The 24,358-nt window shown below is 43.7% G+C and overlaps 1 protein-coding gene across 1 annotated transcript in view; it reads left to right on the top strand.

Annotated features, from left to right (window-relative positions):
• The window catches only part of Shc3 (SHC adaptor protein 3), a 133,868-nt gene that overhangs the window by 23,105 nt on the left and 86,405 nt on the right, over positions 1-24,358 (top strand). The window contains exon 2 of the mRNA XM_006976853.4: positions 24,154-24,224. Coding sequence (XP_006976915.1) covers positions 24,154-24,224 — 71 coding nt within the window. The remainder of the gene's footprint in view (positions 1-24,153; positions 24,225-24,358) is intronic.

Raw genomic sequence — 24,358 nt, 5'->3', positions numbered from 1 at the left:
CCTGGCTGCTTAGAGCAAATGTAGCGGCTTAGCTCTCCCCCATCCTATCTCTAGAGTGGCCTTAGCCGGGCACCAGGATGTGCTTTGGAACCTTCTGCACCCCCACCTTTGACTTTGGAGAGCAGATGTTCACTGTGTTAATTTTCAGACGAAACTCAGCACAGCAGTTCACTCTTAGCCAGTCATACTTCCTCCCTCTGACTCAGCTTCCTCACTGTAATGAGGCGATGACACACTCCACCAGCTAGCATTCACGGAGGCTTCCAGCTCTTCCGATGGACACTGTTTTAGTCAGGGTTTCTATCGCCGTGGTGGAACACCATGACCAAAGCGACTCAGGGAGGAAAGGGTTGATTTGGCTCACACTTCCACAGCACTGTTCATCATCAAAGGAAGTCAGGACAGGAACGCAAACAGAGCTGGAACCTGCAGATAGGAGTTGGCTGATATAGAGGCCACGGAGGGATGCTGCTTACTTGCTTGCTCAGCCTGCTTTCTTATAGAACCGAGGCCCCACCCACAGTGGGCTAGACCTTCCCCCATGGATCACTAGTAAGAAAATGCCCTACAGACTTGTCTGCAGTCCGATCTTATGGAGGCATTTTCTTAATTGAGGTTCCTTCCTCTCAAATGGCTCCAGCTGTGTCCAGCTGACATAAAATGAGCCGGCACAGCTACCAAGGTGGACGGGAGGCTGAGACCCACTGGGAGGAAGCTGAAAGTGGCCAGGCACTGTCCCTGGCCTGGGACTTCAGTTCTTTTCCTCACATGTTCTGAAAATGAGTTTGAGGCCAAAGCAGTGACAGCATATGATACCCATCATGGACAACAAAGGACAAGATGATAACCCAGGGTAGTTCTGGAGCTGTGCAGACATGATAACTGTGGGCTGGTGTCTGGGGGCTGAAGCATCTCATGTGAGTGTTGGGTTGAGGGTGGATGATGAGCTTACCACACACACTGTCTTATAGACAAGGCTTTATACATTTACCACCCAACACTTATTACAAAACCAAGGTGTTCTGAGTGGATTGCTTAAAAATTATTTCCTTTTTAAAAAGTGTGTGTGTGTGTGTGTGTGTGTGTGTGTGTGTGTGTGTGTGTGTATGTGTGTTTGTGTGTGTGTGTTTAACACAGGAACTTCTAGAGGACACATTCAAACTACAGAATGCTTCAAAAGTTACAAATAAACACACACACATACACACACACTAAAACAAATTATCCATCCTGAATTCTGGACACTGACTGTCCATGCACCATGCATGCTGTGATGTTTCCATCTTGCTTTTTACTGTGGTCTTTGTATCTCTGTCTAAAATCTATCATCTTAAATTTAATACCAATGGAATTAGAAGGTAGGGGCCTTGGAAGGTGATGGAACATGGAAACAGAGCCTTTATGATGAGAGTTGTACTCATTTAAACAGTTTGTTTTGGTGTGTGTGTGTGTGTGTGTGTGTGTGTGTGTGTATGTACATGGATGCAAGCACATGCACATGTGTGTAGAGGCCAGAGGATGACACTGAGTGTCATTCCCTTTTGGGTGTAACCCACGTTCTTTATAAATGCAGGGCTTCTCACTGGACACAGAGCTTACCCGGTAGGCTAGCCTGGCTGGCTAGCAAGTCCAAAGGATTCCTTTTTCTCTGCCTGCCCTCCCCCCCTCGCCCCAGCATCAGAATTACAGGCACATAATCGGGCTTTTTAAGGTGGGCTCTGAGAACCAAACTTGGGTGTTCATGCTTGTATAGCCAGCACTTTTCCAGCTTAGATGTCTCCTCAGCCCCTGCAAACTTTCATCGTGCTCAGAGTAAGGTCCATGTCTGGGATTCACACTTTCTCATGAAATCCTCACTTCCCCAAATCCTGCAGAGGGAGAAACAACAAGGTCAGTGTTTACTAAAGTTCACACAAGTATCCAGCCAAAGAGTGAGTCTTTGATGTGTGTGTGTGTGTGGGGGGTGGGGGTGGCGGGGGGAAGGGGAAGGAATCCTGCACCATGATTCCAGAGTCCGTTTCTGTCTTACTATAAAGCAGAACACAAAAATAAATGCAAATTCCATAGGGTTTCATCACTTGGCAGCCCAAGGGGAGAAGACATTGGCTTAGCATGTGAAGTCCCACATTTTAGAAAGAATACAAAGCAGTGTGAAGTTGGACATCACTGTGAAGTCCCACATTTTAGAAAGAATACAAAGCAGTGTGAAGTTGGACATCACTGTTTTTCTTCTTTATCGTGTGTGTGTGTGTGTGTGTGTGTGTGTGTGTGTGTGTGTGTGTGTGTGAGTGTTTATGTAGACATGTATACAGAGGCCAGAGGTCAATGCTGGTGTCTCCTCAAATGGCTTCTCCACCTTGCATTTTGAGACAGGATCTCTCCCTGAGCCTGGAGCTCACAGCTAAAGCAGTAAAGCGGCAAGTGCAGTGCTTTCTCCTGTCTCCACTTCCCCAGCACCGGGGTTACCAACATCTGGCTTTTTACATGGCTGCTGGGGATCCAAGCTCACATCTTCACACTCACACAGAAAGCACTTCACTGACTGAATCTCTCTCTCTCCACACACACACACACACACACACACACACACACACACACACACACACACACACACCCTCTCGGCCCTCTTCTTCCTGCTCCTGGGTTCTCAAAATATGGAAGTGTTTAACAGATGCCAAGCAATGTAACTGTGGGAGACTCAGCTTGTGAGTTCACACACTAGTTAATGTACGTACCCAGAGATCAGTTAATTAGCTCAGAGGCTATAAATCCACCTTAGCATTATCATTAATCATTGGGAAACTCTAAGCATATGATTCAATTTGGAAAATTTGGATTTATTGATATTGTAGGAAGTGCACCTGTAGGCAAGGTTTAATGTGACCCATATTTGTTTTCAGGACGCTGCTCAAGACAGGGATAAATGAATGCCTGGATGAGTTGAGAGAAATGTTGGTATTTATAGCAATAGTGCTCTAGGTTACATTTCTTCTTCCAGTCCCCAAGGGGCTAAGAATCATACGTAAGGTCTACTGCATGCTAGGGAAACACTACACTGATCTACACCCCGCCCCCAACTCAGTTTTAAAATCCTTTTTAATTCAAGATTATCATTGAGTCACAGAAACTTACAAATACAAAGTCCATCTTTATCTCCCTCCTCTTCCTCTGCTAAGTTCACCTGCTTCCCTTCTCTTCTTGCTCTTTAATCATATACCAACTTCTCAGACAGACAGCCTTAAGGCAGTGGAAAGGGAAAGGCTTGTTTATTTAATGGCAATATGACCAGATCTCAGAATAACTTCAGGAAAGCACAGTCAGTTGGTGTACAAACACACTACTTATTGAAAACTAATATACATTGGTGCTTGTAAGCGAAACACAAGGTGATGAAAAATTATGATTTGTGGAATTCTGTATTGTTGAGGGTCTGCCAACAGCATTCTTAGCTTCAGGTTTTTGTCTGTATTACATGGCGGGGGGGGGGGGGGGTCCTTAGGAGTGAACTGAGAGACTGACCTTAGGAGTGAACTGAGAGACTGAGGCACAACTCTGCAGTAATAGTGATGATGTGTGTAAATGGGGAGCAATGACTTGGGCTGGCTGACTGCTACTGAGGCAGGCCCCTGGCTTGGCATCTGGGAGATGAGCTGGAGTGTCAGGGTACTGGCAGGCAGGGAGAGATAGTTCAATAATTTCTTTATTTTGAATTATGGCAAAGTGACTGTCTTACATTGTCTGTGTCAAGTGTTATGGAATGATTAAAAAAGAAATGGCAAGACCTTATGTGAGCAGCTGAGGGAACCATGTTAATGGGACGCAGAGAGTTGAATTCCCAGAAAGGGAAGGTGGTCAGTCAGTTCAGGGGCCAGTGATATTTTTGGCAGTGTGATGTTTGATGTGGCTCTTAGGGATGACAGGAAGGGTCTGGGAGACAGAACGAAGAAGAGAAGACTCCAGGCAGGAAAACTCAGTATGCATAAGTGAGGCATGGGTCAGGACTGGCTTGAGACTTTCAGTTTGAGGGGAATAATGGGCAGGCACTTGGTACAAGAAGAACAAAAGGTAGTGAAATCTAGGTTGATGTCTTGTTTTAACCTGTGATCCACTTTCCTTACCAGACAGAGGCTCAGTATGTCCAGGGACTCACTCACCTCTTGCTCTGTCCTACTCAGCATTAAGATGAACATCTGGCCCTGTGAGGGGATGAGGCAGCATTCCCTGAATGAGTGAGTGGTTGCAGGGCCTTGGGAGAGTTAGTGAGTGGTTTATAGTGGACCCTTTCTCTGTACAAGTTGGTTAGCTCAGGTATGATACAGGAAGGCTGACTGATACAGGCTGGGTGGATACAGAGCTGAGCTGTTGTGTGTAGTTGAGGTCCTTCCGTCCTGGTTGCTATATGATTGGGCATTGCATGAATGTACCACAGTGTGTTTATCCAGACTCCGTTGACGGATGTTTTCTGGTTTCCAGTTTGAGGCTGTGATGAGTTGTGCTACTCTGAACATCTTTGTACGTTTCTTTTGGTGGACATTGGGTTCCTTTCTCCTGGAATGGAATTGCTGAGTCATATCCATGTCTTACTTTGGAAGAAAATGCCAAACCATTTTCTAGAGCTTTTCTCATTTTGTATTCCTACCATCAGTGAGTGAGAGTCCACAATACTCCATGCCCTTACCCCATTCTTGATGTGGTATTTCCACTTTGCCGTGGAGTATTGTCTCTGTAGGAGTTTTTTGCTGCTGTTGTTGTTATTTATAGACTCTTTAGTTGTTGTTTTAGTGTGTGTGTGTGTGTGTGTGTGTGTGTGTGTGTGTGTGTACAGATTCCTAAATACATCAATACAACCTTTCCCATCTGTATAATGTTACTCGCATGTATATGTTTTTCGACCTGACCATTTGGTATTGGATAACCACCCATTAATTCTTGCTGTGTTGTCCAGCCTGGCCTCATATTTGCGATGTAGTCCAGGCAGGACTTGAACTAGTGTTGCACCAGTGGTCCCCCTGCCTCAGCCCTAGCTGGGATTGTAGGTATGCATCACCGTCCCCAGATTCTTATTTTCCTGTTTTTTCTTTCCCTTCTTCCCTCGTTTTCTCTCTCTCCCTTATCTATTTGGAATTTGTATATTAATCTTTGCTTATGTACTGACTGAGTAACTTGTTTGGAGAGAGCTCCTGGGTGGCAAACTTTCTGAGTCTGCATCTGTGAAAACCTTTCCTGGTTTTACGTTTTGCAACCATGTAGCAGAGTTGAGAGAATTGAGGTCTAGATTCCAAGTCTGTTTTCCTTTGGAAATCACACATTGTTGCTCTCTTCCTTTTATCTGATGCTGCTGATAAGTGTGTTGCCCAATACTCATTCTTTAAAAAAAATTAATACACGCATGCGCACACACACAGAGGTAAAATATACATCACACAAAACTGACCATTCAAACCAGTTTTTTTTTTTTAAAGCTAGTTCACTCTCATTAAGTGGTCCCCAAGTGTCCACACATAGTTGCTTCTTATTCTTTCTAAAATAGTCTAACACTGTCTCCAAAGCTCTCATAATTTTCTCTTGATGTTTTTTTGGCACTGTGTCAGAACATGGGAGACTTCTGTTGTCCCTGCATCCTTATAGCTGTGTTCTCATCTGGTGCACATTTTCAAATGAAGACTCGGGTCTTCAGTTCTGCAAGAGTTTTCCTTTATTACTTTCTTGTGTAGTCTGACTTCTGTCACCCATGTTTATTTGGGGGCAATAACTGGCTCTCTCCTCCATGTATCTTACATTTCCTTTTCCCCATACTATCATTTTTTCTCATTTTCCCCTTTTATTGAAAATAGATTCTTTTCTCATACAATATCTCCTGATTATAGTTTCCTCTCCCTCTTCTTCTCCCAGACACTCCCTACCTCCCCTTCCTTCTGGATCCACTCCCTTTCTGTCTCTCATTAGAAAAGAACAGGCTTCTAAGAGATAACAACCAAACATGACAAAATAAAATATAATAAGATAAAGCAAAAACCATCACAATGAGGCTGGACAAGGCAACCCAACAGAAGGAAAAGAGTCCCGAGAGAAGGCAAAATAGTCAGAAACCCATTCATTCACACACTCAGGAGTCCCATAAAAATACTAAACTGAAGCTATAATATGTACACAGGGGACTTGGTGCAGAGCTGTGCAGGTCCTGTGCTTGCCGGTTCAGTCTCTGTGAGTTCGTATGGGCCTTGTTCGGGTGATTCAGAGGACCTTGTTGTCCTCCATCCCCTCTGGCTCTTTCCATCTCCTCTTCCTTAGGGTTCCCTGAGCTCTGAGAGGAGGGATTGGATGGAGACATCCCATTTAGAGCTGTGTGTTCCAAGGACTCTCTGTGTAGGCTGTGGGTCTCTGCATCTATTCCCATTTGCTGCAGGAGGAAGCCTCTCTGATGATGGCTGAACAAGACATTGATCTATGATTATAGCAGAATATCATTAGGAGTCATTTTCTTGATTTAATTTTTTTTAGACTGACAGTGTTTGGTTTTACCCTATGTGTCTAGGTTATCTAGTCTATGGTTCTTGGTTACCCAAGCTGTGTCAGGCACGGGTTCCTTCTCACGGAGTGGACCTTAAGTCAAATCAGACATTGGTTGGCTGTTCCCATAAGTTCTGTGCCTCCATTGCCCTAGCATATCTTACAGGCAGAACAGATCATAGGTCAAAGGTTTTGTAGCTGTGTTGGTGTTTATGTTTCTTTTTTGGTAGCCTGAGGAGTGTCTTCCTACACCAAAGACACTGGAATGTAGGGATGAAGGCTCAGTGTGGTCACCAGCTCAACCCCTCCATGTTCAATGAGTTGTGTGGCTGTTGTCCTTGGCAATGTCAACGGCTGTCAATGTGCAGAGAGGAACCCAGTGTCTTAGCAATAGCCTGGGTTGCTTGTGGGTGTCCATGGGACCCCCTCAGCCAACAACTCAATTGAATACAACCCAGTCCCACTACTGGAAGCCTTATATGATAATAAGAGATACTCAGTTGAGACTGTCTCCCTCATTATTAGGAGACCTCATTAGGATCACCTTCACACATTAAAGGAAGTTCCTACTGCACTAGGTTTCCATATCATCCTTCAAATGCCCCTCAATTTCAACGGTCTCTCTCCACACTTTCTCCCTCTACCCTATCTCCCCTGCCCTTCCCCTCCCTACCTGGCCCTCCCATTCCCATCCTCACCCACAACCAGTCCACCTGTAAAACCTAGTCTATTTCCCCCTTCCAGGGAGATCCATGTGTACCCCTAGACCATTTCTCTATACCTAACCTCTCTGGGCCTATGGATTGTAGCTTGCTTATCATTACTTAATGACATATATCTAAATATAAAGTAAATACATACCATATTTATTTTTCTGCGTCTGAGTCACCTCACCCAAAATGATTTTTTCTTGTTCCATCATTTGCCTGCAAATTTCATGATGTCATTTTCTAACAGCTGAGTAATACTCCATTGTGTAAATGTACCACATTTTCTTTATCCAGTCTTCTTCTGAGGAACATCTACATTGTTTCCAGTTTCTGGTTATTATGAATAGAGCAACAATGAACATGACTGAGCAAGTGTCCTTGTGGTAGGCTGGAGCATCCTTCAGGTATATTCCCAAGAGTGGTATAGCTGGATCTTGAGGTAAATTGATTCCCAGCTCCCCGAGGAACTGCATATTGATTTCCATAGTGTCTGTACAAGTTTGCACTCTCACCCACAATGGAGGAGTGTTCCCTTTATTCTGCATCCTCGACAGCATGAGCTGTCACCTGTGTTTTTGATCTTAGCCATTCTGACATGTGTAAGATGGGATTTCAGAGTCGTTTTGACTTTCATTTCCCTGATGACTAAAGATGTTGAACATTTACTTAAGTCTTTCTCTGTCACTTGAGTTTCTTCTTTTGAGAATTCTGTTTAGCTCTTTAACTCCATTTTAAAAAGTTGGGTTGTTTGTTTTCTTGATATCTAGTTTCTTGCATTCTTTACATATTTTGGATATTAGTCCTCTATTGTATGTGGAGTTGGTAAAAATCTTTCCCCATTCTGTAGGCTGCCCCTTTGTCCAAATGATGGTATCCTTTGCTGTACAGAAGCTTTTCAGTTTCACGAAGTCCCATTTATTAATTATTGATCTTAGTCCTGCACTGTCGGTATTCTGTTCAGAAAGCCTCCTGTGTCAATGAGTTCAAGGCTATTCTCCACTTTCTCTTTTGTCAGGTTCAGTATTTGTTGAGGTCTTTGATCTACTTGAACTTGAGTTTTGTTCAGGGTGGTAAGTATGAATCTATTTGCATTCTTCTACATGCAGACATCCAGTTAGACCAGCACCATTTGTTGAAGACACTGTCTTTTTTCTAGTGTGTATTTCTGGCTTTTTCATAAAAAACCAGGTGTCTATATGTGTGTGGATTTATGTCTGGGTCTTCAATTTGATTTCATTGACCAATGTGTCTGTTTTTATGATGATACCATTCAGTTTTTGTTACTATAGCTCTGTAGTACAACTTGAAAATGGGGATGGTGAGACCTCCGGCAGTTCTTTCATTGTTCAGGATTGTTTTAGTTATCCCGTTGTATTTTTTTCCCCAAATGAAGTTGAGAATTGTCCTTTTGAGGTCTGTAAAAATTGTGTTGACATTTTGATGGGGATTGCACTGAATTTGTAGATTGCTTTTGGTAAGAGGATGATTTTTACTATGTTAATCTTACTAATCTATGAGCATGGTAGATCTTTCCATCTTCTGATAACTCCTTTAATTTTTTCTTTAAATCTTTGAAGTTTTTGTCATACAAGTCTTTCACTTGCTTGATTAGAGTTACCTCCGGATATTTTATATGATTTGAGGATTTTATGAAAGATGTTGTTTCTTTCATTTATTTCTCAGTCCATTTGTCATTTGTATGTAGGAGGGCTACTGATTTTTGTGAGTTAATTTGTATCCAGCTACATTGCTGAAAGTGTTTATCAGCTGTAGGAGTTCTCCCAGTGGAATTTTTGGGGTCACTTCTGTATACTCTCATATCATCTGCAAATAATGATACTTTGAGTTCTTCCTTTCCTGTTTGGATCCCCTTATCTCCTTCAGTTGTCTTTTGCTCTAGCTAGGACTTCAACTACTATATTGGATAAGTATGGAGAGAGTGGACAACCTTGTCTTGTTCCTAATTTTAGTGGAATTGCTTTGAGTTTCTCTCCATTTAATTTGATGTTGGCTATAAGCTTGCTGTAAACTGCCTTTATTATGTTTCATTATTGTACTGGCTAGTTTTGTGTGTCAACTTGACATGAGCTAGAGTCATCAGAGAGGAAGGAGCCTCAGCTGAAGAAATGCCTCCATGAGATTCAACTGGAAGGCATTTTATTAATTAGTGATCAATGGGGGGAGGCTCAGCCCATGGTGGGTGGTGCCATCCCTGGGCTGATGGTCCTGGGTTTTACAAGAAAGCCAGAGCAAGCAAGGCAGTAAGCAGCACCCCTCCATGGCCTCTGCATCAGCTTCTGCTTCCAGGATCCTGCCCTGTTTGAATTCCTGTCTTGACTTCCTTCAGTTGTGAACAGCAATGTTGAATTGTAAGCTGAATAAACTCTTTCCTCCCCTGTTGCGGGCCGCAGGAATATATCATAAGAACTCAGCTGGTTATGGCAAAGTCACTACCTGGAGGGATCATGGAATTCCTCCAGAGGAAGCCAAATCCCAAGGAGTTTTTGGTGTTACTTGGCTTGTTATATATCAGCTGTCTTCTGTTATGAAAATCATGTGTGCCTTCATAGCTTTCCCAATTGACTTTTCCCCAAGAAGGACTAACAGTGTAGACTGAGCACTCTCTGGACATACACATTCCAGGTAATTTGGAGAACAGCCTCAGGGAAAGGCTTTCTCTGGAATCAGATTATCTCCCTTAGCCACTTTCAAGGACTACAGGAAACACCACCCAGGTGGGCGCCCATTGTTAGTCCCAGGTGGACTAACAATGATAACAGCCCACATGCAAGTCTCCTGACTTAAGGTAAATTCCACAAGGGGACACCGCCTAGGTCAGGTAGACATTAAGTAACAGCTTTACACAATTTAGCTCAGACCCCTCCTTTCTTACAGCCTTACTAATTTTATAGACCTCTAACTACTTACCTAACCACTTCTAGGAATATTTAGATAACCTTCTGTGCTAACAGCTATGCTCAGCCAGAACTCCCAGTTCAAGCCTCCCTGTAATTATCATTATTGGTAGCATCCGGCCAAGTCCATCACCGGATGGAGGAAAGTACCTTATCAGAGATACCTCTGTACTCTCTAAGAACAGACTTAAGCATCCAGGCTACCTGTTTGAGAAGGCCTGGTGAATGTGCTAATTAAACTTAACTTCCTCCTTTCCCAAATCTTACCTCCAGTTCCAGATCTCCCTTTAACTATCACCAGGGGCATCTAGCTGTACACAGGTTGCCTAGAGACTGAGCACACTTTCCCCCACCCTGCAGAAAAACGGCAGACAGCTTGGACAGATAGGAGCCACAGGAAAAAAGAAGACAGTTTTATTTTCTCCCATTGACCTAGCAACTTATAGATTTTTAACATCCTTTACCAAACACATTTAAGATTATAGTTGTGAACGTAGGATCCCTCTTCTTAGATATTACCCATATTTAGCCTTTAGTTAATTCATTAGTCACTTCCCCTTTGGGTCACAAATGGTAATTAACAACTAGTGCCCCTCTTTGTAATTCTTATCAACCCTCCATTTGATCCTGATAGTGGACAATCACTGCCTGAGGAAGTTCAGGCTGAGTGTCCTGGGTGGAAGGGAGGATTGTGATTTTGGGGAGATATATAACTGTAAAGCAGAGGACAGAGAGGGAAGAAGAGAATGGAAGAACGAGATGGGTAAGAACTTGAGAGGAACAAATTGAGATGGGGAAGAAGTAGATTGAAGGGCTACAGGAGAGTACTAGAGGAACGAGATGGAAGATGAGGAAGAGCCAGATGAGAGAGAAGGAGACGGGAGAGGAGATGATATGGGAAAGAACAAGATGGATGAGAACCTAGAAGAGGCAGAACTATATGAAGGAATTAAGATAGAACATAGAGGGGACAGTAGATAAATATAGAGAAATCAGGCAAGAAAGGGGCTAGACATGAGAACAGAACTGAAGCTGTGTATAAAGGATGTTATGCCAGAGGAATTAAAGCAAGTGGACTATAGAACTCGGTGTGCTGAGATTATATTTCCTGAAAATAGTTCTCGCCGTTAGTAGTTCTCTCTCCTGAGCCCCTGGGATGTATAATATTGAGGCTGGTCCCTCTAATATTATACAAGACTCCCCAACTTGCTTTTTGGTCGTGATGTTTTGTCCTAGCAATAGAAACCCTAACTAATACAAGTAAATCTCTTGTATCCCTAATCTTTCAAGGACATTTATCAAGAAAGGGTGATGGATTTTGTAAAAGGCCTTTTCTGCATCTAATGAGATGATCTGATTATGTGGTTTTTGTCTTTCAATTTGCTTATATGGTTAATTACATTTATTGATTTTCGTATATTGAGCCATCCCTGCATCTCTGGGATGAAGCCTACTTGATCATGGTGGATGTTTTTTGATGGATTCTTGGATTCTGTTTGCAGGTATTTTATTGAGTATTTTTGCATCTGTGTTCATAAGGGAAATAGTTTTGTAAATCTCTTTTTTGGTTGGGTCTGTATGTAGTTTGGGTATCAGGATAACTGTGGCCTCATAAAATGTATTAGGCAATGTTCCTTCTGTTTCTATTTTGTGGGATAATCTTAAACTCGTGTATGCCGTTTGGAAAATCCCCCATGGCCTGGGTCCTTCCTCCGTGTCGTATATCAGGTGTCCTTGGGGAACTGAGTACCTGTAGGGATGGTCTTGATTTTGCTGAATCGTTACAATCCCACTCCCTTCTTGAACAAAGAGTTGGCTGAGGAGCCCGGATGAGGCTGCTCAGCAGGAGACGTTCTCTCAGTGACTTCCTCCTTGGGTCCTGGTGCTGTCTGGGCTCTTACGTGAACCTGCTGCTCTCACGGTAGCACCTGCTGCTCTTTCCCGGTCCTGCTCTGATTGGCTCACTGAACCTTTTCCTCAGCCCCTCCAACTGCTGGTGTAGGCTCTGACCAGACTGTCAGCATCACTCTCCCACCCCACCCCCAGCCATAGGACTTACGTTCTGGGAGGAACTGTGAAGCAAGCCCTCCAGAGGATTCTGAGGCATGTTCAAGTTTGAGAGCCATAGCATTTGACATCGCTTGATTTTACTTATTCCTTAACTATGCCATTATTTGTGACTGTATGCATGATGCACACACATACTCTGGGTGTAAAATTTTAATGGTAAGGGAGAGAGAGAGCCAAGAAGTCACCGTCTCCCTTCATCCTGTGCCTCAGGAGCCCTTAGTGGTGAGTGCAGCTCCAGCTGGGCGCCTGTCTACCCACACAACTTTACTATAACTTGCTATACCGTTTTCAGATTCATAGAACTTTGAGCTGCGACTTCTCTTTCTTTAAACACGATGTGTCGTGGCTAGAGCTTCATCTTGAGAACTTGTGGTAAGGGTCTGAAGGTCAAACCCAAGGGCTCAAGAGACCACACCAACACTTCTGAGCACTTGCTGCAGTGTTGATTTAAATCTGTTCTTTAAAAGGTTGCACATTGAGAGCTTCATTTTCAGTGTGGGAATGCCGAGAGGTGAGACCTTGAAAGGGAGCCCCAGGGCTGGGAAGATGGCTCAGTGGTTAAAGTACTTGCCATGCAAGCAAGACCTAATTTTCATCCCCAGAACCTGTATAAATGCTGGGTGAGCATGGCAACTCCCTTGTAATTCCAGCCATAGAAGGCAGAGCCGGGAGATTCCTCACTGCCCCCCCCCCCCTCCATCGGCGGGGTGGCTAGTAAGACTATCCTTATAGACAAGCTATGGGTTTGATGGTGAGACCTTGCCTCAGAAGAATAAGGTGGAGTGAATTAGAGGAAGATTCCTGACATTAGTTCAGGTACCACACTTGCATACACACATGTGCATGTGTGCTCCACACATGTACTCATACACATGAGGACATGCAGGCACACCACACACACATATGAAAAGAAAAAAAGGAAAAAAAAGTGGGCCCCGATGGGAGGTTCTTAGGGGGTGTGTTTTAAAAAGGGCCGTGGGATCCCAGGCTCTCTGGCTTCCTGTTCCGAACAGTGAGCTGTTTTTCCTCCCTGTTCTCCAGCATTGCCATCTGCCGTGAGATGACAGGAAGCGAGTACCAGGCTCAGCTTTCCAGTCTCTGTCGGTTCCTCTCCATCCCTCCCTCCACCTGCCTTTCTTTCTCTGTCTCTGGTTTTCTCATGCATCTCTGTCTTTGTCTCTCTTTCTCTCAAGTTAGCCTGCCTCAGGGATTTCATTGTCACCGTGAGCAATGGGCTAATTCCACCTCAGGGACAGTGTAGGATGTTTGCGGGGACTGGACATGCCCCAGTTGCCTGAGCATGCAGAGCTGCCCCACTTTCTCAGGAGCGGGGGGGGGGGGGGGGGGACACATAATTATAATTTGAGTGGTGTGTTGTGGTTTATGGATTGGGTTGTCACAATAATTCAGAAGGGACCTCTGTGTCTTGGGGCCCTGGAGGTTCCAGGCAATAGGGAGAGTGGAATCAGTCTTAACCTTGAGTTGTCAGTTTTGGACATCAAAGTGACCTCTGAACTTTGAGCTCTCCTGTAACTTATGAACACAAAACCCCTTTCTCTTGTCCTTAGGCCCTGGTTCCTTTGTCCCTAACTTCCCAAGCCTCACAGGAGCTTCTATAATTCACATCCCTGGGGTTTTGGGGTGACAGGGACAGACTTGTGGTCATCCTTGCCATCAGGATGCTCTCAGCGACAGCTGACCTCTGTGTCAGCACATGACTCCCAGGCCAGGCAAGAGTCCTCGGAGTCTGCAGACAGTACCACAGTGAGTCATCGTTCCCAGCACTGGCTTGGCTCCCTGCCCCTCGCCTTGCCTTTGCAGCCTGCTCAGGCTCCCAGCTGCAGATGGAGGTCTACAGCAGGCCTCTCCCAATACTGTGTCTCGAGTTCTTGGCTGTTAACATTGTCTTCTGAGCAGCGTTTCTCCTTTATTTTCCTCTTGCTCTGGATACATCGAGTTTTTCTTTTAAAGTCTCTGCAAATCCCTGCTCCCCCGCCTCATGACTCTCATTTTATTTTGCCTCCATACCCCCTTTATTACTTTGTTGCTTTAGCAAGCTAGCTGGGTGTATTCTGTCAACCTGCTTTCTGTTGCGGGAACTGTCTCCACCTCTTTGTGTTCTTGCTTTTAATGGTTCTTATTCAGAAAGCCAATTTCATCTGGTGCCCTTGAATTGTTATTTTTAATAGTGGTGCTGTTTTCCCATATTCCTTCTATTTCCCAGCAAAAGCTCTCAGCAACTGGTTTGGGGTTGTAGCTGTGTGTGGGCTGGTGGAAGGGGGTGCAGTGCCTACGAAGCCAGTAGATGGCATCAGATATTCTTCTCTGTACCTGGGGTTACCAGTTGTGAGCCACTGGACATGAGTGCTGGGAACTGAACTCAAGTCCTCTGCAGAAGCACTATGTGCATGCATTTAACCACAGAGCTCTCTCTCCAGCCCCTCATTTGATTGTTTTTATTTTAAAGTGTGTGTGTGTGTGTGTCTGTCTGTCTGTCTGTCTGAGGGTGGATTTGTGGATATGAGTGAAGGTGTCCTTACAGGCCAGAAGAGGACATTGGATCTCTAGGAGCTGGAGTTACAGGTTGCTGTGAGCTGGACAAGGGTACTGAGAACCAAATTCAGGTCCTCCCTAAGAGCAGTAGGTGCTCTTTTTTTTTTTTTTGTTTTTGTTTTTGTTTTTATTTTTCGAGACAGGGTTTCTCTGCGTAGCTTTGGGCCTTTCCTGGAACTCACTTGGTAGCCCAGGCTGGCCTCGAACTCACAGAGATCCGCCTGGCTCTGCCTCCCGAGTGCTGGAATTAAAGGCGTGCGCCACCACCGCCCGGCCAGTAGGTGCTCTTAACTGCTGAGCCATATCTCTGGCCCCTTCTCCCTGGTTCTCATCTAACTAAACTGAAACTCAAAGAGGATTCATGGGACAAACATCCTAAGGAAGTAAGGTTGAAACAATCACATGGGAGATTTAAACCTCCATAGCCAGGGCATCACAAAGAAAAGAAAACTTAGGACTTCAGATTGGTCTCCGTGTAGACAAGTGTCAGATGTGAGTAATGCTCGAATCCTCTGGGCTTTGGAGGGCTTGAGGAGGCTTGGGGCTTGTAGCTCATAAAAAAATCCCCTCAAGAACTGGGGAGGTGATTCCGTCAGTGAAACAGTTACCTTATAAGCATGAGGACCTGACCCATAGTCCCATAACCCACATCAAAAGGTGAGGTGTGGTGAAGTGCTAGGGAGGTGGGCCAGGAGGGTCCCTGCCAGATTAGCCTAGTTGGTGGAACCTAGGTCAGTGAGAGATTTTGTCTCAGGCAAACCAAGGTGGACAGTGTTCTGAGGAAATGCACTAGAGCTTTTCCTATGGCTCTTGTATGGATGTTCTCTCTCTCTCTCTCTCTCTCTCTCTCTCTCTCTCTCTCTCTCTCTCTCTCTCTCTCTCTCACACACACACACACACACACACACACACACTTACTTCTATGTGTTACTGAGGGTGTTGGCACTGGCTTCAATTTGGAAAGCAACAATCTTCAATTTAGTATGGACAGTTTCCATCAACTTCTCTTCAATCCTGACTTGTCAAGGGTTATGGTGCAGATTGAAGGTGAAGAGTCTCCACAGGTTCGTGAGTTTGAATACTTGGTCCTCAGCTTGTGGTGCTGTTTGGGGAAGTAGGAAACCTTTAGGAGGCGGAGCCTCACTGGAGGAAGTACCGCAGCAGGGGTCAGAGCAGACCCTTGTTTTTAAAGTTGCCTCTGCCAGGGTGTTTGATCACAGCAATAGGAGAGGCTAAGACAGTGCAGTGAGGTAACACTGTTGACGGGACCTAGAGCTGCCCTGAAGCAAGCCTCTGGGCACACCTTTGAGGGGCTATCTTGATTAGATTAATTTAGGAGACAAGAGCCCCTGGAAAGGTGGGCAGAGTGCCCTGTTCTGGGGTCCTGGACTGAACTGAAACAAGACAGGAAGGTGGACTCTAGCATGACCTGCCTCTGCTTCCTGACTGTGGATGCAATGTGACCAGCTGCTTCAAGTGCCTGCTGCTCATCAGGTCTTCCCCACCATGACGGACTGTGCACTGGACCTGTGAGTCAACGTAAGTCCTTCCTCTCTGAGGTGCTTCTGTGAGGGTATTTTATCACAGCCCTGAGACCAGTAGCTAATGCAGCCCATTTGCTTTATTGTTCTATGGGACGGCTTCCATAGGCAGAGCCTCTTAACTCTCAGAGGTTGGAGTGGTAAATGCTAATGAGAAGACAAGAATAGACCAACTCCATTTCTCTGCATCAGAGCATCCTTGCAGATGTAGAAATGTGCTTATAAATTGATAGCATGAGTGATGTAAAAATTCTTACATGTAATTATCAAACAAATACAGATATTATCAGTAACTACAATTTCATGATTGCTCGAATATTTGAAATTCTTTCTTGGTTGTAGAGATTGAGCTGGTGTCCTCTCTAGCTCAGACTGGCCTGGGACTCACAGTGTAGCATAGGCTGGGTTCAAAACCCAGATCCTCCTGTACTGGAGGATCACATATACACACGGCCGCACCCAGCTTTTGGGGGTTTGGGGAATTTAACTTGGGTTCTTGCACTTTTATGGACAACACACTACTGACTGACTTATCTCTCTGTCCCTAGCTATATTTTTTTTTATCCACAGTCTAGAAATGAGCATTTCTGAACCAGCCTCCATAAAACACAGCTGTATCCCAAACACACCCATTCTGTTCTGTCTGCTCCCTACCATCCATTTGATGATGATCAAAACTCATATTTAAAGTTGTCTGTAATTATTAAGGCATATGTTCTACCTGTATTTCTGTTGATTCTTCTTCTCATCGTCTTGTGGTGGCCCACATGTTCCTCTCCATTGTATTCATTAAGTTTCTGGACTCTTCCTTACAACAAGTGTCCGTGGGTGGTTAACTTGGAGTCTTCCTTTTCCCCTCCCACTTGAGTGGTAGTCTGGGTGGAAATCAGATTCTGGCTGGGTACTTTTCAGCTTCAGACTTACGTTGCTGCTACTGTGTGTTTGGTGTTAGAAGAACTTCAATGCTCTGCCAGGTTTTATCTCTTTGTAAGAAACTTAGCTTTTTCCTCCCACTCACGTAATACCTTTTCAGAAGAAAATTATAATTTGATCCATAGAAACTGTACATGTTGGGGGGGCTGTGAGATGCACACAATGTTCCAGTCAAGGTAAGTGTCTTCAGTGCCTCAAACATTTTTCTCAGTGGTAGAAGCATTCAACATTCTTTCTTTCAACTTCTTTGGTTTTGGTGTTTGTGGTTTTTCACAGGGTCTCATCCTAGGTCTTGAACTTGCTATGTAGCTGAGTTTGACCTGGAGCTTCTGGCCCCCTGCTTCCACCTCCTGAGTGCTGGGATTTCAGGAGTGCACCATCATCACACCTGGCGTATACAGTGCTGGGGACTGAACCCAGGGCTTTGTGCATGCTGGACAAGCACTCTGCCAACTGATCCACAGGATCTCACTTAGCCCAGGCTGGCCTTAAACTTACTATGTAGCCAAGGATGGCTTTGAACATCTGATCCCCTCTCCTCCACCTTCCAAATGCTGGGTTTACAGGAGTGTACCACCATGCCGGCAGTTTCTTAAAACACAGGTCTTACCATTACTGCTCAAACCAACACCAAGATTTATCTCTTCCAAATATGCCTTAGTACCCATGGGCCAACCTTTTCTCACGCCCCTTCCCACTGCTCTCCCCAGCCTTGGTAACTAGTGTTCTACTCAATACTTCCAAACCCAACATTTCAGTGTCCGTGTCTGGGTGGATCATGGGGTGTTTGTGCTCTGTATGTTGCTTGTTTAATGTAGCACAGTGTCTCCAGGTCCACCCAAATGGTATTTTATTATGTATATACACCACATTTTCTGTAATTGCTCATCACTTGACAGTCATTTAGGGGACATTGCATTCCTTGGTTACAGAGATTAGTGGCATAGGAACATGGGAGATATCTCTTTGGTATACTGATTTGATTTTGTATATACTTATAAGCCAGATTGCTAGACCACAGAGCAGTTTTATTTTCTGGGGAATCTCCTTGTAGTTTTTTTTTAAAACAACATCTGAATTCATTTAGATTCCCACTAATAATATATAAGTGTTTCTCTTTTCTCTACATCTTTGCCTGCATTTGTTATTTTTCATTTTTGATAATTACAGAGTCACTGTAACTGGGATGAAGTGATATCTTGGGACTTTGATTTCCATTTTTCTGATGATTAGTGAAGCTGAACATTTCTTTTAAAAAGTTTTATTTATTTATTATATATACAGTGTTCTGCCTTCATGCATCCCTGCAGGCCAGAGAGGGCACCAGATCTCATTACAGGTGGTTGTGAGTCACCATGTGATTGCTGGGAATTGAACTCAGGGCCTCTGAAAGAGCAGTCACTACTCTTAATCACTGAGCCATCTCTCCAGCCCTGAGGCTGAACATTTTTTAAAGATTTTATTTTTAATTGTGTGTGTGTGCATGTGTGTTGTGTGTCTATGTGGAAGTAAGTGTATGCACATAAGTGCAGTGGCCTCAGGAGGCCAGAAGAGGGCATTGGATCCCCTGGAGCTGGAGTTACAGGTGATTGTGAGCTACTAGATGTAGGTGCTGAGAACTGAACCTGAATCCTTTATAAGAGCAGCAAGTGCTCTTAGTCAATGAGCTATCTTTCCAGCCCTGTCTTAGATTTTCTATCACTCAGATAAAACACTCTAAAAGCAACTTGGGGAGGAAAGGATTTATTTTACTTTACATCTTTTAAGTCCATCATGAGGAAAGCCAGGTCAAGAACTCAGGGCAGGAACCTGGAGGCAGGAACTGAAGCAGAGGCCATGGAGGGGTGCTGCTTACTGACCTGCTCCTCATGGTTTGCTCAGCCTGGTTTCTTAGAGCACCACTAGCCCAGGGGTGGTACTGCCCATAGTGAGCTGGCCCCTCTCACATCAATCACCAATCAAGAAAATGAACTATAGGCTTTTCCACAAGCCAACCTGGTGGGGCCATTCTCTCATTTCCCTTTTTCCAAAATGATTCTAGCTAGTGTCAAGTTGACATAAAACTAGCCAGCACAAGCCTCAACATTGTTTTTACAATAGTCATTTTAACTGGGGGTAAAAATGTTATCTCATTATTGGGGTCTTGATTTGCCTCTCTCTGATGATGACTGATATTGAACATTTATTAGTTAACTGTGTGTATTCTTTCTTTTGAGAAATGTCTATTTTGGTACATTGTCCATTTTAAAATAATATTATTTATTTACTTATTGTTCATTAAATTGTTTGGGTTCCTATGTGTTTTACATTATCAGCCCTCACCAGATGTACAGTCTCCAGATGTTCTCTCCCATTCTGTAGGTTATCTCTTCATTCTGCTGATTGTTCCTCCTTCTTTGCAAAAGCCTTTCAGTTTGAAATAATCTCATTCCTGTGTTTTTGCATCTGTCTCCTGTAGTTTTGGTGTCTTATCAAAAAACTCGCCACTGAAACAACACCACAAAGTATTCTACACCCGGGTTTTCTAATATGGGTCTCAAGTTTCAAGTCGAATTATTTTGAGTTGTTTTTTGCATATGGTGGGAGATGGAGTTTTAGTTTCATCTTGCAGTTTCCTCTCACCATTTATGGAAGAAAGTTCTTCTCTCGTGTGTTCTTTGCATCTTTGTTGAAGACTGGTATGCTGTAGGTGTGTGGGTTATATTCCACCGTCTCTAGTTGTTCCTCTGTCTACTGTTTTGATGATTATTGTCTTTGTTAGGGTTATTATTGCTGTGATGAAACACCATGACCAAAGTAACTTGGGAAGGAAAGAGTTTATTTCACTCACAGTTCCATATAAGAGTTCAGTATCAAAAGCATTGAGGGCAGGCACTCAATCAGGGCAGGAACCTGGAGGCAGGAGCTGATGCAGAGGCCATGGAGGGTGCTGTTTACTGGCTTGCTTCCAATAGCTTGCTCAGTCTGCTTTTCTATTGAATTCAGGACCACTAGCCAGGGGGGAAGGCACCACCTATCAATCACTCATTAAGAAAATGCCTTACAAGCTTGCCTACAGCTTGATCTTATGACGGTATTTTCTTAATTGAGGCTTCCTCTTAACTGATGACTCTACCTTGTGTCAAATTGACATAAACTAGTTAGTATAACTAGCTTTGTAGTATATTTTGAAGTGGTCAGATATGATGATGTTTACAGCTGTTTTCTTTTCACACATGATGACTTTGCTGTCTGCCTTTTTCTTTTCTTTCTTTTTTCTTTTGGTAGTTCCATATGAATTTTAAGATGTTCTTCTATGGGAATGTGACTGATATTTTCATATGGACTGCATTGAGTCTGAAGAGTGCTGTGGGCAGTATGGACATTTAATAATAATTCTCTTTCCCATCTATAAACAAGGGATATCTTTCAGCCGTTATGTGTCTTCTTCCATTTCTTTCATAAACATTTTATTCTTTTCAATGTAGAGATCTTTCATCTCTTCAACTTTTTTGAATTTTATTTTTGATAACTTATGTCTTTGGTGTGTAGAAAAGATACTGATTTTATTACATTGATTTTGTATCCTGCTGCTTTACTGAATTTGTTATCAATATTAATTATTCTCAACTTAATATTCTAATAGGTGTGTGTGTGTGTGTGTGTGTGTGTGTGTGTGTGTGCAAACAGTGACAGTTTGAGTTCTTCCTTTCCAACTCCAATGTGTTGTATTTCTTTATCTTGCTGATTGCCCTGGTTGAGACTTCTATCTCTATGTTGAACAGCAGTGGTAAAAGTGCACATCTTTACCTCATCCCAGACCTTAGTAGGAATGTGTTCACCTTTTTGACACTCTACATGATGCTGTCCACAAGCTTTTAGGCTGCTTCCCTCTTTCTCCTGAGGAGAAGCTATTAGTACCACATATTCATGAGTGAATGTTTCTTCATATTTTCTTTGGGAAAATACCAATACCACAGTCTGTCTCTAACACCAAACTTTTTGTTTCATTAATTAATAAATTAATTTATTTTTATGGTATTGGAGGTTGAGTCTAGGGCCTCACATATGCTAGGTAAGTGTTCTATCTCTGAGCCTATCCCTAGCCCTTTTTAGTCATTCTTTTGAGGCAGGTTTTCACGGTTACCCAGGCTGGCCTTGCATTCACCATGTTGCCCAGCAGGCCTTGTGATCCTCCTGCCTCAATCTCTGGACTAGTTGGGATTCCCATCATAACAGCAGTGACAATGTTCTTGTATCTCTACTGCATTGTTTCCTGTGACAGTTTCACAGTTTTGCTATGTTAGAGCTGGTATTAACATCACCACAGTGGTGGTCACAGTGTTCCTACAGTTCCAGGGCACCAGTGAGCTTGGTATTCACAGGAGCCCTGGGTATTGGACTGTGTTCATGTAACTTTTGGACATTGGGCATGCTTTTCACATAACTCTGCAATGCAGTGTGGCATCTGTGGTGATTTTAATAATGGTGGTCATCATATAAGTGTGTGACATTTGCCCTGTTAGTCACAGGAACAACATTGGATTCTGTAGTTACATAATTCTGTAGTACTTTGAAAAATGTACATCTAAATGAATGATGATGCTAATAGGTGTCAGGAAAGTCAAATGTAGTGCCAATCTAGGTACTTAGGATGAGAGTTATGATTGTGTGTGGAAGTAGATGTGCAGATGTTTGGGTACATGTGTGTATAATTATTCCTGTGTATTTTCATGTGTCTGCAGGTGCATGTACACATACATATGTGTGCATAGAAAAGTCATTGATTTGGGGTGTCTTCCTCAGTTACTGTCCACCCCAGTTTTTGAGAGAGGGTCTCTTATTGAACCTGGAGCTCACAAAATCAGCTGTGCTGGCTGGTCACCAAGCCCCAGGGATCCTTGCATCTCTGCATTCCCAGAACTGAGATTAAATGTATGTTCTGCCATGTTTGGCTTACCATACATGGATCTGGGGGACCAAACTCAGGTCCTTGTACTTAGAAGGCTATCACTTTAATGCCTGAGTCATCTCCCCAGCCCAGAGAGTTATGGTTTTGGTCAAGACCAAATGATATATCAGCAGTGGTGGTCTATTCGAATTCTGGCATTGGCCTTAGAACTCACATGATTCAGATGGGTACTGGTGGTATTCTGTAACCTTGACATTGGTGCTGGTGGTATTCTGTAACCTTGACTTGGTGCTGGTGATATTCTGTAACCTTGACATTGGTGCTGGTGGTATTCTGTAACCTTGACATTGGTGCTGGTGCTGTGGAGGGAGGAATAGCCACATTTGTAGGTGTAGAGGCTTTCAGTTTTGAGAAGTGGGTCAAGTGTTACATAAAGTTACATAACAACAGATGACAAAGTCAGGCCCGAGTCTGGGTTCCTGCAGAATGCAAACTCACTCCTTTCTGTACCACACTGAGGCATATTCAGTCGAATTTGAAGGTGTCTGTGTCTTCCAGCTCTCCTAGGGCTCGGAGCAGGCACTGCACCCCTTGTTGTGACTGTAGTCACAAAGTCTGTCCACTTGCGCATGCTTATGAGGGAGACTGACCTAAGTTACACACTGCAATGTGTGCGTTTGAACTTCTGGAAACTTGTGGTAAACAGTGGAGAAGGCTTTCTGCCAAACTGAAGTGCTCTATAGTTTACTCACAACCCTATAAATACATTTATTAGATAATACAGGTGTTCTGGTCAGTTTTATGTCAACTTTACTCAAGCTAGAGATGTTTGGGAAGAGAAAAATTGAGAAAAATGCCTCCCTTGTAGGCAAGTCTGTAGGGCATTTTCTTAATTAGTGATTGATGAGTGAGGGCCCAGCCTGTTGCGGGCAGTACCACCCCTGGGCAGGTGGTGCTGGGGTATATAAGAAAGCAGGCTGAGCAAGCCATGAGGAGCAAGGCAGTAAACAGCACTCCTCTACGGCCTCTGCGTGAACTGTTGACTCCTGGCGCTTGCCCTGTGTGAGTTCCTGCCCTGACTCCCTGTGCTGGACTGTGCTGGAGAACTGTCAGCTGAAGTTAACCCTCTCCTCCCCAAGCTACTTTTGGCCATGGTGTTTGATCACAGTGATAGAAATCTAACTAAGACAGAGGATTAGCATTAGTGAAAGTGTTTGTTGTATAGTGGCCAAATTCTTTCTTTAAAATTTTAAGAACGAGCCAGGCATGGTGGTGCACGCCTTTGATGCTAGCACTCAGAAGGCAGAGGCAGGAAGATCTCTGAGTTCAAGGCTAACCTGGTCTACAGAGTTCCAGAACAGCCAGAGCTACACAGAGAAACCCTGTCTCGAAAACCCCTCCAAAATGATTTAAGAACCTTTAGAAGTCTTGTACAGACCCAGAAATAGGATGTTTGTATTGAGGGGGAGAGCCTATTGAAAATATGTTTTAGTAACATTAACAAACATTTAAGATTTCCACATCTTACAGTGTATAAGGTATACTTCAATAAAAGCTTTGAAAAATATACATCTAAAGAAAATGGCAGTGCTAACAGGTTTGATGGACGTCAGGGTTCTGTCAATTTGGGATGTTTGCTAATAGATAAAAGTTTAGGTTTAGAGTTTTAATACAAACACAGTCATACCTAGAGTTTAAATCATCTTATATTGAAATTATTTATTCTCTTTCTTTTTGAGACAGACAGACAGACGGACAGACAAATAAATAACAAGCGCACAGCAGTGTGCATGTAGGGGTCAGAAGACAGCTTGTAGGAGTTATATCTCTACTTCTACCCTGTGGGTCCCAGGGATTAAACTCAGGGCATGACTTGGAGGCAGACACCTTTAACCATTAAGCCACCTCACCAGCCCCATTCCCTTGAATTTAAAGCTACAATGTGATGTAAGAATGTACATTCCTTCCCCAACCCCTCTGACATTGCTCTCAGTTCCCAGGACTCATGAACTATTTTTTTCCCCTTACAGTACTTGGGATGCATTGAAGTTCTGCGCTCAATGAGGTCTCTTGACTTCAGCACAAGAACTCAGATTACCAGGTAAGCTCTCCTGAAAGTAGACTCCTGTGATTTTTATCTTTGAAAGGAAAGCTGTCAAAAGTTTACATCCTAGGAATTTCTAGAAGAAAGCCTAACCCTTCTGACACTGGAGGCTGATAATGGACTCAGGACTC

This window comes from Peromyscus maniculatus, chromosome 5 (genome assembly GCF_049852395.1).
Source record: "Peromyscus maniculatus bairdii isolate BWxNUB_F1_BW_parent chromosome 5, HU_Pman_BW_mat_3.1, whole genome shotgun sequence".
NCBI lineage: Eukaryota > Metazoa > Chordata > Mammalia > Rodentia > Cricetidae > Peromyscus > Peromyscus maniculatus.
Note: the sequence above shows the minus strand (reverse complement) of the source record. Positions and strands in the feature narration are given on the sequence as shown.